The sequence below is a fragment of the Geotrypetes seraphini genome, chromosome 10 (assembly GCF_902459505.1).
Source record: "Geotrypetes seraphini chromosome 10, aGeoSer1.1, whole genome shotgun sequence".
Taxonomy (NCBI): Eukaryota; Metazoa; Chordata; class Amphibia; order Gymnophiona; family Dermophiidae; genus Geotrypetes; species Geotrypetes seraphini.
In genome coordinates, this window is record NC_047093.1 from 28,053,311 (window position 1) to 28,065,617 (window position 12,307).

General features: G+C 46.4%; 1 protein-coding gene across 1 annotated transcript in view; it reads right to left on the reverse strand.

The window, feature by feature from the left end:
- HID1 (HID1 domain containing) overlaps nucleotides 1-12,307 on the reverse strand; it is an 87,115-nt gene that overhangs the window by 43,452 nt on the left and 31,356 nt on the right. The window contains exons 5-6 of the mRNA XM_033961768.1: nucleotides 10,404-10,510; nucleotides 6,303-6,422 (exon numbers count right to left, since the gene is read on the reverse strand). Coding sequence (XP_033817659.1) covers nucleotides 6,303-6,422; nucleotides 10,404-10,510 — 227 coding nt within the window. The remainder of the gene's footprint in view (nucleotides 1-6,302; nucleotides 6,423-10,403; nucleotides 10,511-12,307) is intronic.

Here is a 12,307-nt window from a genome sequence, read left to right on the forward strand (position 1 = left end):
GCAGTGTTCCCGCTAAGCTGCGCTGGCGTGCGCTGGCGCACAAAATATTAGGTTGCAGCGCACAAGTTTCTCGTCACAGCGCAGGACCGGCAAGATTGACTCATTTGAACTTCTGCAAGATCAGCATCGGAAGCGTGCGCTGGGCCGGAGAGATCTTGGGGAGCCTCCGACAGTGGCTTTCTCCCCTCTCTGCAGCTCTCCTTTACTTCCCAGCGCAGCGATTCACGAAGGCAGCCTCGGGGCTTTTGCTGAGTCGCGGCTGCCTCTGATGATGCAACTTCCTCTTTCCTCAGAGGCGGCGCGACACAACAAAGGACCCGAGGCTGCCTTCGTGAATCGCTGCGCTGGGAAGTAAGAAGAGCTGCTGGGAGGGGAGAAAACCACTATCAGTCTGGGAAGCTGCTGGGCAGGGGAAAAAAGGGACAGCTGCTACTGGAAAGGGAGAAGGAGAGATGCTTCTGGGAGGGGAGGAGGGAAAGGAATCTGGGAAGCTGCTGGGCCAGGAAAAAAAAGGGACAGCTGCTACTGGAGAGGGAGAAGGAGAAGGAGAGATGCATCTGGGAGGGGAGGAGGGAAAGGAATCTGGGAAGCTGCTGGGCCAGGAAAAAAAAGGGACAGCTGCTACTGGAGAGGGAGACGGAGAGATGCTGCTGGGAGGGGAGGAAGGGAAGAGAGTTACTGCTGGACAGGAGGCTGGGAGAAAGAAAGAAAGGGGGCAGGCAGGGAAACAGAAGGAAAGAAGAGAAACAGAAAAAAAGAAAGAAAGGTCAGGGAGAGAGGAAGAAAAAGTTGGGGGAGGGAATGAGGTGTGGAGGAGAGAAAGCATACAGGCTGATAGAAGGGAAGAAAGATTGGATGCACAGTCAGAAGAAGAAAGTGCAACCAGAAATCACCAGACAAGGTAGGAAAAATGATTTTATTTTAAATTTAGCAAAGTGGAGGCAGTATTACCACAGTTTTCAAAGGAATTTGCCCAAATAACTTAATAGTTAACTGGGTAAATTCCCAGAGATGAAAACTTCCCTTCACTTATTATGCACAGTTCTGAATTTATATCTGCTGTCTATATTTTACAATATGGTCCCCTTTTACTAAACCGCAATAGTGGTTTTTAGCGCAGGGAGCCTATGAGCGTCAAGAGCAGTGCTGGGCATTCAGCGCAGCTCCCTGCGCTAAAAACTGCTATTGTGGTTTAATAAAAAGGATGGAGGGTATATTTGTCTATTTTTGTATGCTATAAAAACCAAATACAGAGAGAGACTGAGAGCTGTTGACGAAGAGCTACGTGTGTGTCTTTCTTCCATTCCAGCCAGAATATCAGCTTTGTGTTCAGCCAAACAGGCCCAGGTTTCGCACTGAATAAAGTATTTTATAATTTTTATTTCATAATAAAGTAATTATAAAATACTTTCTTTGTGTTTATTTGATTCCTATTCAAGAGAATTACTTTATATATAGTCAATATAGGCAGAGAGTTAAATTTTTTAACATTTTCTAATGGTGGTGTGCCTCGTGATTTTTTTCATGAAACAAGTGTGCCTTTGCCCAAAAAAGGTTGAAAAACACTGGTCTAGAAATTGAAAGCATCAAACGTATTGTCTTCTGGACTGTTTTTAATTTACAGTTTACACATATGGATGTAACAGACATAACTACATTTGTTGTAAAACATTTATTAAGATATCATTTCATCCCTACAATTTCTGTGTTCTTAAAAATATTATTTAACGTTATTTAATTTAGCGTGTAGGCCTAAAATTCCTTTGAATACCTCGTCCTCATGTATCAGCAACTTTGACAACATATTTATTTGGCTCATAACTTGCTGGCGCCCGATATTTTTAGCTCACAGTGAAAAAAGTTTGCTCACAACACCCGCCCGCTTAGAGGGAACACTGCAAAGTCCAGAGAGGAATTTTGTATTGCCGAGCCGGAGGGGTCTTCAGCTTAAGTCTCACCAGAGAAGCGAAGGACCGTTCGTGTTCTGAGAGGCACTTGGTGGCTGCCTCTATGGAATCAAACAGCTCATTACCCACGCAATGGAAATTGGCAAGACGATCCTGGAAATTCGGATCCATGTCCACTATCCAGAGCCAAGCGAGGCAACGCATGGCGATCGCAAACGCCGTGATCCTCGAGGACAACTCAAAGGCGTCATAGGCCACCTGAAACATATAGAGGTGGAGCTGGGAGAGGGTCTCCTCGAGGAGACGAAACTCCTGAATTCGAGAATCCGGCACATCCTCCCGGAACAAGCGGAGGGTGTCCACACAGAACTGGAGGTAGGATGTAAAGATAAAGTTGAGGACATGGTTCGCCATCATTGAGTTTTGATAAAGACGGCGACCAAATTTGTCCATCATACGGCCCTCCCTGCCCGGAGGGACGTCAGGGTAACCCTTCGAGGGGTTGGACTTCAAGGAAGACTCAACCACCAAGGACTGGTGAGAAAGCTGAGAACTCTCAAACCCCTTCACCGGGATCATCCGGTAGTGGGACTCCAACTTGGAGGTAATGGCCGTGACCGCATAGGGGGTCTCCAGGTTCCGGAGAAATGTTTGCTGGAGAACCTGGTGCAATGGCAAGCGCAGCGCCTCATGGGGCTGATGATCAACACCCATTTCCGCCAGGAATTCCTGGGTATAACGGGACTCAGACTGGAGGTCCAGGTTCAAGGCCCTACCCATGTCAGAGATGAAACGAATAAAGGAGGAGTTTCAAGAAGAAGACTCATTCCCCTGAGGAGACTCTGAGCGAGATCTGGGGGCAGCCGAGAAAGAGGGAAAAATTTCCCTCGAATAGTGAGCCGGGGCCTTGGAATCCCGTGAATGGGAGATGGAAGAGGCTAAATAAAGTGTCTGGGGGGTGTCAAGGAACGACCCTGTACAAGGTGGACCGGGGAAGACCCCGGAGTCCGAGGAATCAGCTGGCGAAGCCTCGGAGAAGATGGGGCAAAGGAAAATTCCTCCATCAGTTTCGAAGATGACCCTTTAGAGGCTGGCATCTGCCTCGATGGGGAACGCACACTGGAGTCCAACTCGAGGACAAGGGTGTGCCTGGAAGGCTTTGCAGTTGGAGACCTGCCCCGAAGGGGAGAAGACTAGAGCTTTTTAGGAATGGCAAGCCTCGACATAGTAGCAGGCGAAAAGTGGGCCCCTGTTCTGGACCCTCGAAAAGTCACAGGGGACTCGGGGGATGAAGAATCGCTTGAGGAAACCCGACGAGTCTTGCAGGCACGGCCCCAAGACACGAGAGAAGGACGCTCAGGTTGGTCAGACCGAGGCTGGGTCGAGACCGAGGTCAGAGGCGTTGAGGTCGGGACCAGTTTGCTCGCCACTGAGGAAAGCTGCGTGGTAAGTATAGCCTTAAGCATGTCCTCGAACATAGGCACCGAGACCAAAGGCTGTTGGATCGTAGGTGCAGCAGTGCGTTCCTTTGGAGGCGACCTCGAGGAAGAGTATTCCCTACGTGAAGAGGCACGCTTAGAATGATGTCTCGAAGATGCCAACGAGACGGCACTTACATGAGACTCTGAGGCAGGCTTCCTTGCCAGCACACCTAAGGAGGTAAGAGGAGACTTACCCGAGACCAGAGTAGCAGGAGGAGCCGAGGCCAAGGCACCCAACGAGGGTGCCGAGGCCGAGCTCGAGGCCTGTCCCGCAGGATCCATTGGGCCAAAGAGTTGGAGAATCTTGGCCACCCTCCGACGAAGAGCCCACGGTTGCAAAGTCGCACAACGTGGGCACGAACTCAGTGCGGTGCTCCGCACCCAGGCACTCCACACACCAGCGATGAGGGTCGGTGATGGAGATAACCCGGTTGCACTTAGTACAGTTTTTAAACCCGGAACGAGGCCGGGACATAAGAAAAAGGACGGCCGCGGCCTCGCGAGGCCAGGCAGCCAGAACAAGACCAGTGAACCCAGTCAAAAATATACGAATGGAAAAATAAAGACGCGGGCACAGCGACTTAACCAAAAGTAACCAAATAAGCCACGGTGCAAGAGGGACAACGAGATCGCGCGAAGCAAGGGAGCAGTGCTTCTGGCTCCGCAGAAAACATAGAGCTGAGGCCATGCTGAGGAGACGCATGCCCTAGGTCGGGCGGGAGGAGCATACGCAGGCTAATCGCAAGCTTGAAGGTCTTCAAGCAAGTCTGCTTGCGAAAACGTCCACTAGGGGGCTTCGTCTGCGACGTCACCCACATGTAAAGAATATGCTGCCTGCTTGTCCTGGGATAACATGGGTGTTCTTAAAAGTTAGGCACACTGTTACAGAATATGCCTGATGTGGGCGCAAGTTAGGTGCTGATTTTCTTTGGCCTAAATGAGTGCATCTAAATGTTATGCCATGTACAGCTGCTAAGCACGATTCTATAAAAGGTAAGTGCACCTTGTAGAATTGCACTAAGCAGTGTTCTAGTTGGCGCTGATTTTTTGGCTATATATATATATATATATATATATATATATATATATATATATATATATATATATACACACACACACACACAATCAGGCCCTTGGTCAATAAGCAGGACATAAATAATAAATAAACAAAATAATAAAAGAAGCAACGTGAAGTCAGAGATCAAGCTTTTATTTCAGCAGGATTTAGCACAGATTATTTGCATTCAAATTTAAATTACTGTTCAGCTGAATACAAATAATGTATTTGGGGCCAAATTGAATTGAAAATGAATATTCAGTACTGTCCGATTAGCAGAGCTCCAAGTACTATGCTCACATCAACAAAGGCCAGAGCTCCTCTATCCCTACCCCAGTACTGAGACAGAAGTGATAAACAGAACAAAACACTAACCAGAGAATGGCTTAGCAGGGTTTAAAAAAAGGCTTGAATCATTTTCTAAAACAGAAGTCCACAGGTCATTATTAAGATGGCTTGGGGAAATCCACTGCTTATTCCTAGGATAAGCAGCATAAAAACTGTTTTACTACTTGGGATCTAGCTAGGTACTTGGGACCTAGGTTGGCCACTGTTGGAAACAGGATACTGGGCTTGATGGACCTTCGGTCTGTCCCAGTATGGCAATTCTTATGTTCTTTCACACCACTGATCTCTTTGTGACCCAGTATTCAGCTGACTCCAAGCACCTGAAATAACTAGCTAAGTTTAGCTAGTTATCTTAAACCCATTCTTAACTGCAACCTGTCCAATTAAGTTTACTCCTGGGGGAAGTCTACACAAAGTTTTGGAAATTTTGCACATAATATTTAAAAAATTTTCACAATTCTGCATTATTTCGGGGGGTGGGGGAGGGTGTTGCACAGAATTTCCCCATGCTAAGGTCTGAAATGTTCTCCTGCCTTCCATTCCTCAAAATCCAGCCTGCCCTGTTCCATCTCTCACCACAACTGCAATTCTCTCTCCCTCTAATTCCTAATTCTGTAGTCCAAAACCCCTAATTCTGTCTACCCGCAAGGTCTTCAACATGAAATAACCCCCACCCCACTTCTCATTTTTTCTCCTCCTCTCCCGAGCTATCATTGCATTTCTCTTTTACCCCATAATATACCCATAAGCTTGATCTCTCCTCACACCAGTGGCACACTCATCTTTCTCTTCCCTGCCTCACTTGCTCTGTATCCCCTTCCCCCCACTTCCATAACACTCTCTGCATCAGTTGCTCTCTCTTCTTCCCTCCCCCAGTAGGTTCACAATCTAAGTTATTTGTACTTGGGGCAATGGAGGATTAAATGCCCAGAGTCACAAGTTGCTCAGTGTGAACTGAATACAAATTCCTTGGTTATCAACCTACTGTGCTAATCATTAGGCCATGCCTCCACTCCATAACTAAACCTTCAGCCCCTAGGGTCTAGCCTCTTTTGTTAGGTGACTAGATTCTTTGGAATATTAGTCCCTTACAAATCTAGAAAGTAAGAAAATTTAGAGAATAAAAATGCATTCTTATAGCACACAATCAAAGATAATTACATCAAAGATTTATTTCCTGCCTCAGTTTCTCCCTCATTCTGCCCTACACCACATTGCACGAGGGATCACTCATTCTCCTCTTCCATCTCACTATCCCTCATCACTCAGCGCCAAGGGTTTCTCCCATCTTGCTCTGCTCTTCATTATATATGCAGGAAATCCCTCCCCCTCTATCTTTCTGCCCCTCAACATTTAGCACAGTGAGTTTCTCACCCTCCATCTTAGTTTAACAGCATGTGTGTGTAGTTTCTCACTCTTCCCTCTCCATCTCAAGGCACAGCAAGTCTAACGTCCTCCCCTCCATCATCACACAGCAAGAGGTCTCTTCATCCTTTATGTGCATCTCACCTGTTCTCTGTAGAGCAGAAGAACTGTACCCAGGGGTTGATACCACTGCCACTCTCGGAAGATGGTGCCAGGTACATGGCTTCTGAGAAACAAGTCAGCAAAAGCTTCAACAACTCAGTCCTTCCAAAACATAACAGCAGAAAGAAAGGAATGTCAGGGAGTTGCAATGAGACTCTCCAGTGAAGGGACTGTGGCCCTTCTTGCTACTACTTCTCCAAAATATTGACTGGGAGGGTCCAAACACCACTTGAGAATAAAGAACTGGGAGGGTCCAAATGCCACCTGAGAATAAAGAACTGGGAGGGTCCAACGCCACCTGAGAATAAAGAACTACTCTCCACTAATCGTTAAAGACTTAACTGCAGTTCTATAATATCTCCCACTATCCAACTTAAACACTTACCTATGGAAACAATCTGGTGCCATCAACCTTCAGTTGCAGCTACCCAGGAATTTTTTTTTTGCCTACTTAAAATCTTTTCCCAGTTACATCAGTCTGGCAACAACCATTCTAAATCAGAATACTGTACCTGTATTTTCACAGGCCCTAAACCTGACCACTAGGTGTCAGCATTGCACAATGACTGATTGGAGAGGGGAAGGGCTACTGCACACTGCCTGTGATGCATGGAATGGATCCCTAGCTATGGCAAAACTGAGGAGCTTTGAAACCAGGTCCCTCTGCAGGTCAGTTCATAGTTAAAACTGCGCGAGACAATAACACACAGACAAAGCCGGGCAGACAATAACGTGCAGGACATCAACGCGCCGGATTTAATCTGAATTTGAAAGTGCCCTGAGGGGGTTTTTGGGAGGGGAACCACCACACTTAACTTAGTAGTGTGGGCGCTGCCATTGGGGTTGTGGGGGGGGAACCCACCATTATAGAGGAACAGGCTTTTTCCCTATTTTTTAAGGGAAAAAGTTCAGTTTCCTCTTACACTCCCCCCCCCCCCAAAGGCAGCGCCAACATTACCAACACACACCCTCGGAGCACTTTCAAATTCTGTTTAAAGCCGGTGCGCCGATGTCCTGTGTGCGACTGTCGGCCCAGATTTGTCTGCGTGCGATTGCCTAGCACAGTTTTGACGCATCACCCTGCAGGTCAGTGCACAGTTTTGTCACTCAGCCATTTGAATGGCCCATCACAACCAATATCATGCAACTTTCACCACCACAACCTCAGAGCCAGGGGCACTGGAGCACATTTTTGGTTAGAGGAGCCAAAAAGTCATTCTCCAGCTCTACCCCCAAACACTCTAATAGCCAATGCTGTGTTGGACAATATTGGTAGAGATTATGACCCTTGTGGCCCATTCTTATTTAGCTGTTTATGGATATACAAGGTTTGGTTAAGCCTCTTCAATAAATTAATTGAAGCTTAGCCAAACTGAACAGTCTCAGCCTGCAGTCAAAGTCATTATGGATCACTAGGGAGATATGGGTCGCTGATGGAACCAGGGCTGGGTTAATAATTATTCTAACTAGGTAGCAGAAAGATGCTGCAGTCAAAGCAAAAGAGATACCAACATCCAGACAACTCAAAAAGACCATCAGCTCAGGTAGGTCATTAGAGATTTATCCAGGTAAACTGCTTTTGGAAACTGCCCTCATTATGTATGTACTCTACCTATAAAAGAAAAATTTAAATTTACAAAGTAAGATGGCCATCTCTGCAGGATTGTTCTGAAGTGGGGGGGATGTTGGAATTTCTGAGTTTAATTATGATAATTGCAGGGGAGGGCCTAAGGCAGGGGTGTCAAAGTTCCTCCTTGAGGGCTGCAATCCAGTCCGTTTTCAGGATTTCCCCAATGAATATGCATGAAATCTATTTGCATGCACTGCTTTCATTGTATGCTAATAGATCCGACTGGATTACGGCCCTCGAGGAGGGACTTTGACACCCTTGGCCTAGGGGCATGAAAAACAAGGTCTGCCCAATATCCTTGCACAGGCTCTGAATGCAACCCATCCCTCTGGCTGCCAAAAGATCACCAGAAGCAGCTGGCAGATGATGCTGAAAACTCATTCCATGCCTGTACCGCTCAAATACTTTAAAATTCATAGGGCAGCTGTGTTCATCTCATGCATCCAGTATTGCCAACTTGTTCCAGATCTCAGGACTGCTGATCCACTCCTGCTTTTATTGCCTGGCTTACAAACACCTTTAGTTCAGGTGGTGGATGCCTGAAGGAGGTGGTGGAGGGGAAAATGGTGATGGAATTCAAAAAAGCGTGGGATAAACACAGAGGATCTCTAATTAGAAAACAAATGGTATAAATTAAAGAACTAAGGCCAGTATTGGACAAACTTGTACAATTTGTGTCCCATATGTGGTGATTTGGTGTAGGATGGGCTGGGGAGGGCATCAATGGGAACTCCACTATCTTGGAACATGAAGACTTTACTGGCCAGACTTTACAGTAGATATCCTGCAAAGAAAGACATGGTTGGATAGGCTGAAGTGAGCTTAGATGGCAACTTCAGCAATTGGAACCTAGGACAGTACCAGGTGGACTTTAGTCTATGGCCCAGAAATATCAAAGAAGAGAAGTTAATTTAATCATGTATTTTTAATGATAATAGCTGGATGGACCGTTCAGGTCTTTATCTGCCGTCATTTACTATGTTGCTACTGATTTCCCTAAGAAAGGAAAGACTGCAAGCCCACCCAGGCACTGGGGAACACTAGAACTGAATCAAACTGTCCTGATAATATGAAACCAGCTGATAAACCTTTATGCATCATAATGGTCAATGTATGCCTGTAGCACAGCACCTGGGCATTGTAGACCTTGCAGCTGGCTCTCAGCAGCCTGTCCTAAATTGTCTAATATGCCACTAACAGACAATCTGGCAGGATAGTGTCAGCCGGAGCAGTAGCCTAGTGGTTAAAGCCCTACTAGTACTAATCATTTCTATAACACTACCAGACGCACGCAGTGCTGTACATTAACATGCAAGAGATGGTCCCTGCTCAAGAGAGCTTACAATCTAATTGTGATAAACAGGACACAAAGGATGAATCTACACACTTGCACTGCTCATACCATAACATAATAAATGATGGCAGAAAGACTTATATGGTCCATCAAATCTACCCAAAAAGGTGACAGGAGTTGTACATCCCACTCCCTAAGGGTTGCATCCCCTAAGCCTTAAGAAGGATGGCTGTTTAAGTTTGTTTTGATTCCATTCTCTTTCTGTAGAGTGATCCTCTGTGTTTATTCCACACATTTTTAAATTCCTTTTTGTACCCACAACATTCCCCAAGATCAGGGGTGGGCAATCTCATTCCTCGAGGGCCACAACCCAATCGGGTTTTCAAGATTTCCACAATGAATATGCATGAGTGGCGGAGTGTGTGGGGGGGAGGCAGACATCTCGAACGTCGTCTTGGTCAAGGTGCCAGTACCTCTCTGCCACCCCCCCACACACCATGCTTGTGCCCTATCTGCCCCACCTCCCCACACCTCTTTAAATCTTCACCAGCGCAAGCAGCTACTCTGGCCTGCTGCTCACGCTGGCCTGGCTCCCTCTGAAATCACTTCCAGGTCACGGGCCCAGGAAGTGACCTCAAAGGAAAAGCCAACATGAGAAGCTGCTCATGCTGGCACAAATTTAAAGAGCTAAGGGGGTGCAAAGAGAGGGTGAAAATGTGGTGTAGGGGGTGTGGAAGGAGCAGGGGGGTGGCGCAGAAGGAGTGGGGGTGGGGGTACCACTGTCCCAGGTGCCCTCTATCCTTGCTACACCACTGAATGAGATTGATTTGAAGGATTGATGCAGTCCATGCAAATTAAATCTTGTGCATATTCATTGTGGACATTTTGAAAACCCAACTGGGTTGGGGCCCTCGAGGACCGTGATTTCCCACCCTTGCCAAGATGGTATTTCAGGATTCACTGTTCTCTCTGAGCTGAGCCCTGAGCTGATAACCAGGGAAACCTGGCTTAAATCCCACTGTTGATCCCGATGATCATGGCATTGCCTAACATACAAATTTAGATTTTAGGCACTCCGAGGACAGAGATGTACTTTAATGTAATTTAATTCACACCTTTTCAGAAGTAGCTGAAGTTGAAAATCGATCAATCCTCTTACCTGTTCAAGTCATGAATGTAGTTGGGTTGAGGGGAGTGAGCAAAGCCGACACCAGCCTCCCAGATGTACTCACAGCTGTCGAGAGAGTGAATGTCCTCCACGGTCTCCTGCAGCACAGAAGAGAACGGGAGGTGAGCATTTCTGAACAGACACAGTGGAAGCTTTTCAGGGAAAATGGAGTCCTGACGGCATGAGGTTAGGCTACTGATGCAAAAACAGTGTCAGGTGAAATATGCAGCAGCTGTGATACTTCATCTCTGTTGCTCCCATACCATTGCTTAGGAGACAATCCCACTGGGACAATCTCCGAGTTCACACTCAAACATGGGGTTCTCCTTACACATAGGGGCTCTGAACTTCAGCAGCACCATATTCTTAACCCATTCACTGAAAGGACACTCACTGTCTGCATGAGAATCAACACTTACAGACTCTTACAGCCTTCAAATGTAACCTCCTACTGGAGGATGGAATTAGCAGGATAAATTCATTCACCTCTACATCCCCCTCTAGTGGCTCCCTGAAGAGCAACGTGGGCTAGGAAATGAGGTTCAGAGACTGCTGCTATGATAAGTGCGCTGAAGGGAAGTTGCATAAAAAGACAAAACCATTGCTTGGTGCCAGTAGTTTCATTTTCATCATTCCCCCCCACCCCCACCCCTACACCCACTCACCCCCCCCAACACACCTCTGCTCATTCCACAATGCCTCCAACCTGTCCATTTAGGGCTTCCAGCAGACTAGGATCGCCTCTAAGCAGAAGGAGAGCTTCCTTACTCAGTGAATGAGTGGATGTCAATAAGTCTTGAGTGTAATTCTAGGCCACTGCTGGAGGCTTATCCCACTACTGAATCTTCACCATTACTCTCATCAATAAGCTAAACCAACAGCTGGTTGGCACAGTCTCCTGGAAAAGAACTGCCCTGTCTAACTGACCTTTTCTTTGTCTTAAGCTAGGCTTAACCCTTCTCCGTCCAGCAACTGACCCTTTCTCTATCTAAGCTAGTTTTCTCTTTGAACACTGCACATTAAATCACATTATCATTGCTCTATCTCCTAATTCTATAATCCTGTACACGCATTTCCACACTTAGGGCTGGATTCAATAAATGGCATGGGTGGGTCAGGAACGTGCCAAACATTATATGTTAGCTTCAAGAATCACGTCAATTACATTAATATTCCATAACTATAATCACACATGTAACTGCCAGTTTAGCATTTGTGCTTAATGCACAGCGTCCTAATTTTAAACTTTAGCCGACCTGTGCAGAATTTATCCCTATATGTTCCCAGATGCATTCACTCACATACACCTTCGTACAAACTAAGGCCCAGATTCTATAAACAGTGCCGGTATTGGCAGCCACTTATGAATCGGTTGCTGATCGTGTGTCAATCACACACTAGCACCATTTGTAGGATTGCGATTGGGTTGGGGTTTTTTTTTTTTTTTTTTTTTAACACAGGCACCCTAAATGTAGACCCCATGTACCTCCATAAATGCAAGACTGGCGCCTTAAATTTTTTTTAGAAATGTGCCCCCTGATTGGTCAGTTAGGTGGTAATAGGTTACCTATCGCTGCCTAACTGCAGCGCGTCCTGTACAGAATTTCTGCCACTAAATGCCTCTGCTTCCTCCACATACATGAGATTTAAAAAACACAGAATTAGTCCCACCCCTAGCCCTAGGATGTGCACACACTTGCAACATTCAGCCACATCAAAAACAGAGTTGGCATCCTACCAGTACTCCCTCTCTGCCGGGCCATGGATGATGTCTGACAAGTGAGAGAGGAGACAGAAGGATGAATGTCTGTGTGTTTCTGAGGAGCAAGTGTGGCCCTTCAAAATCTATCCATCATCCATACCTGAATTTCCCTAAAGAACAAGGAGTGATGGCG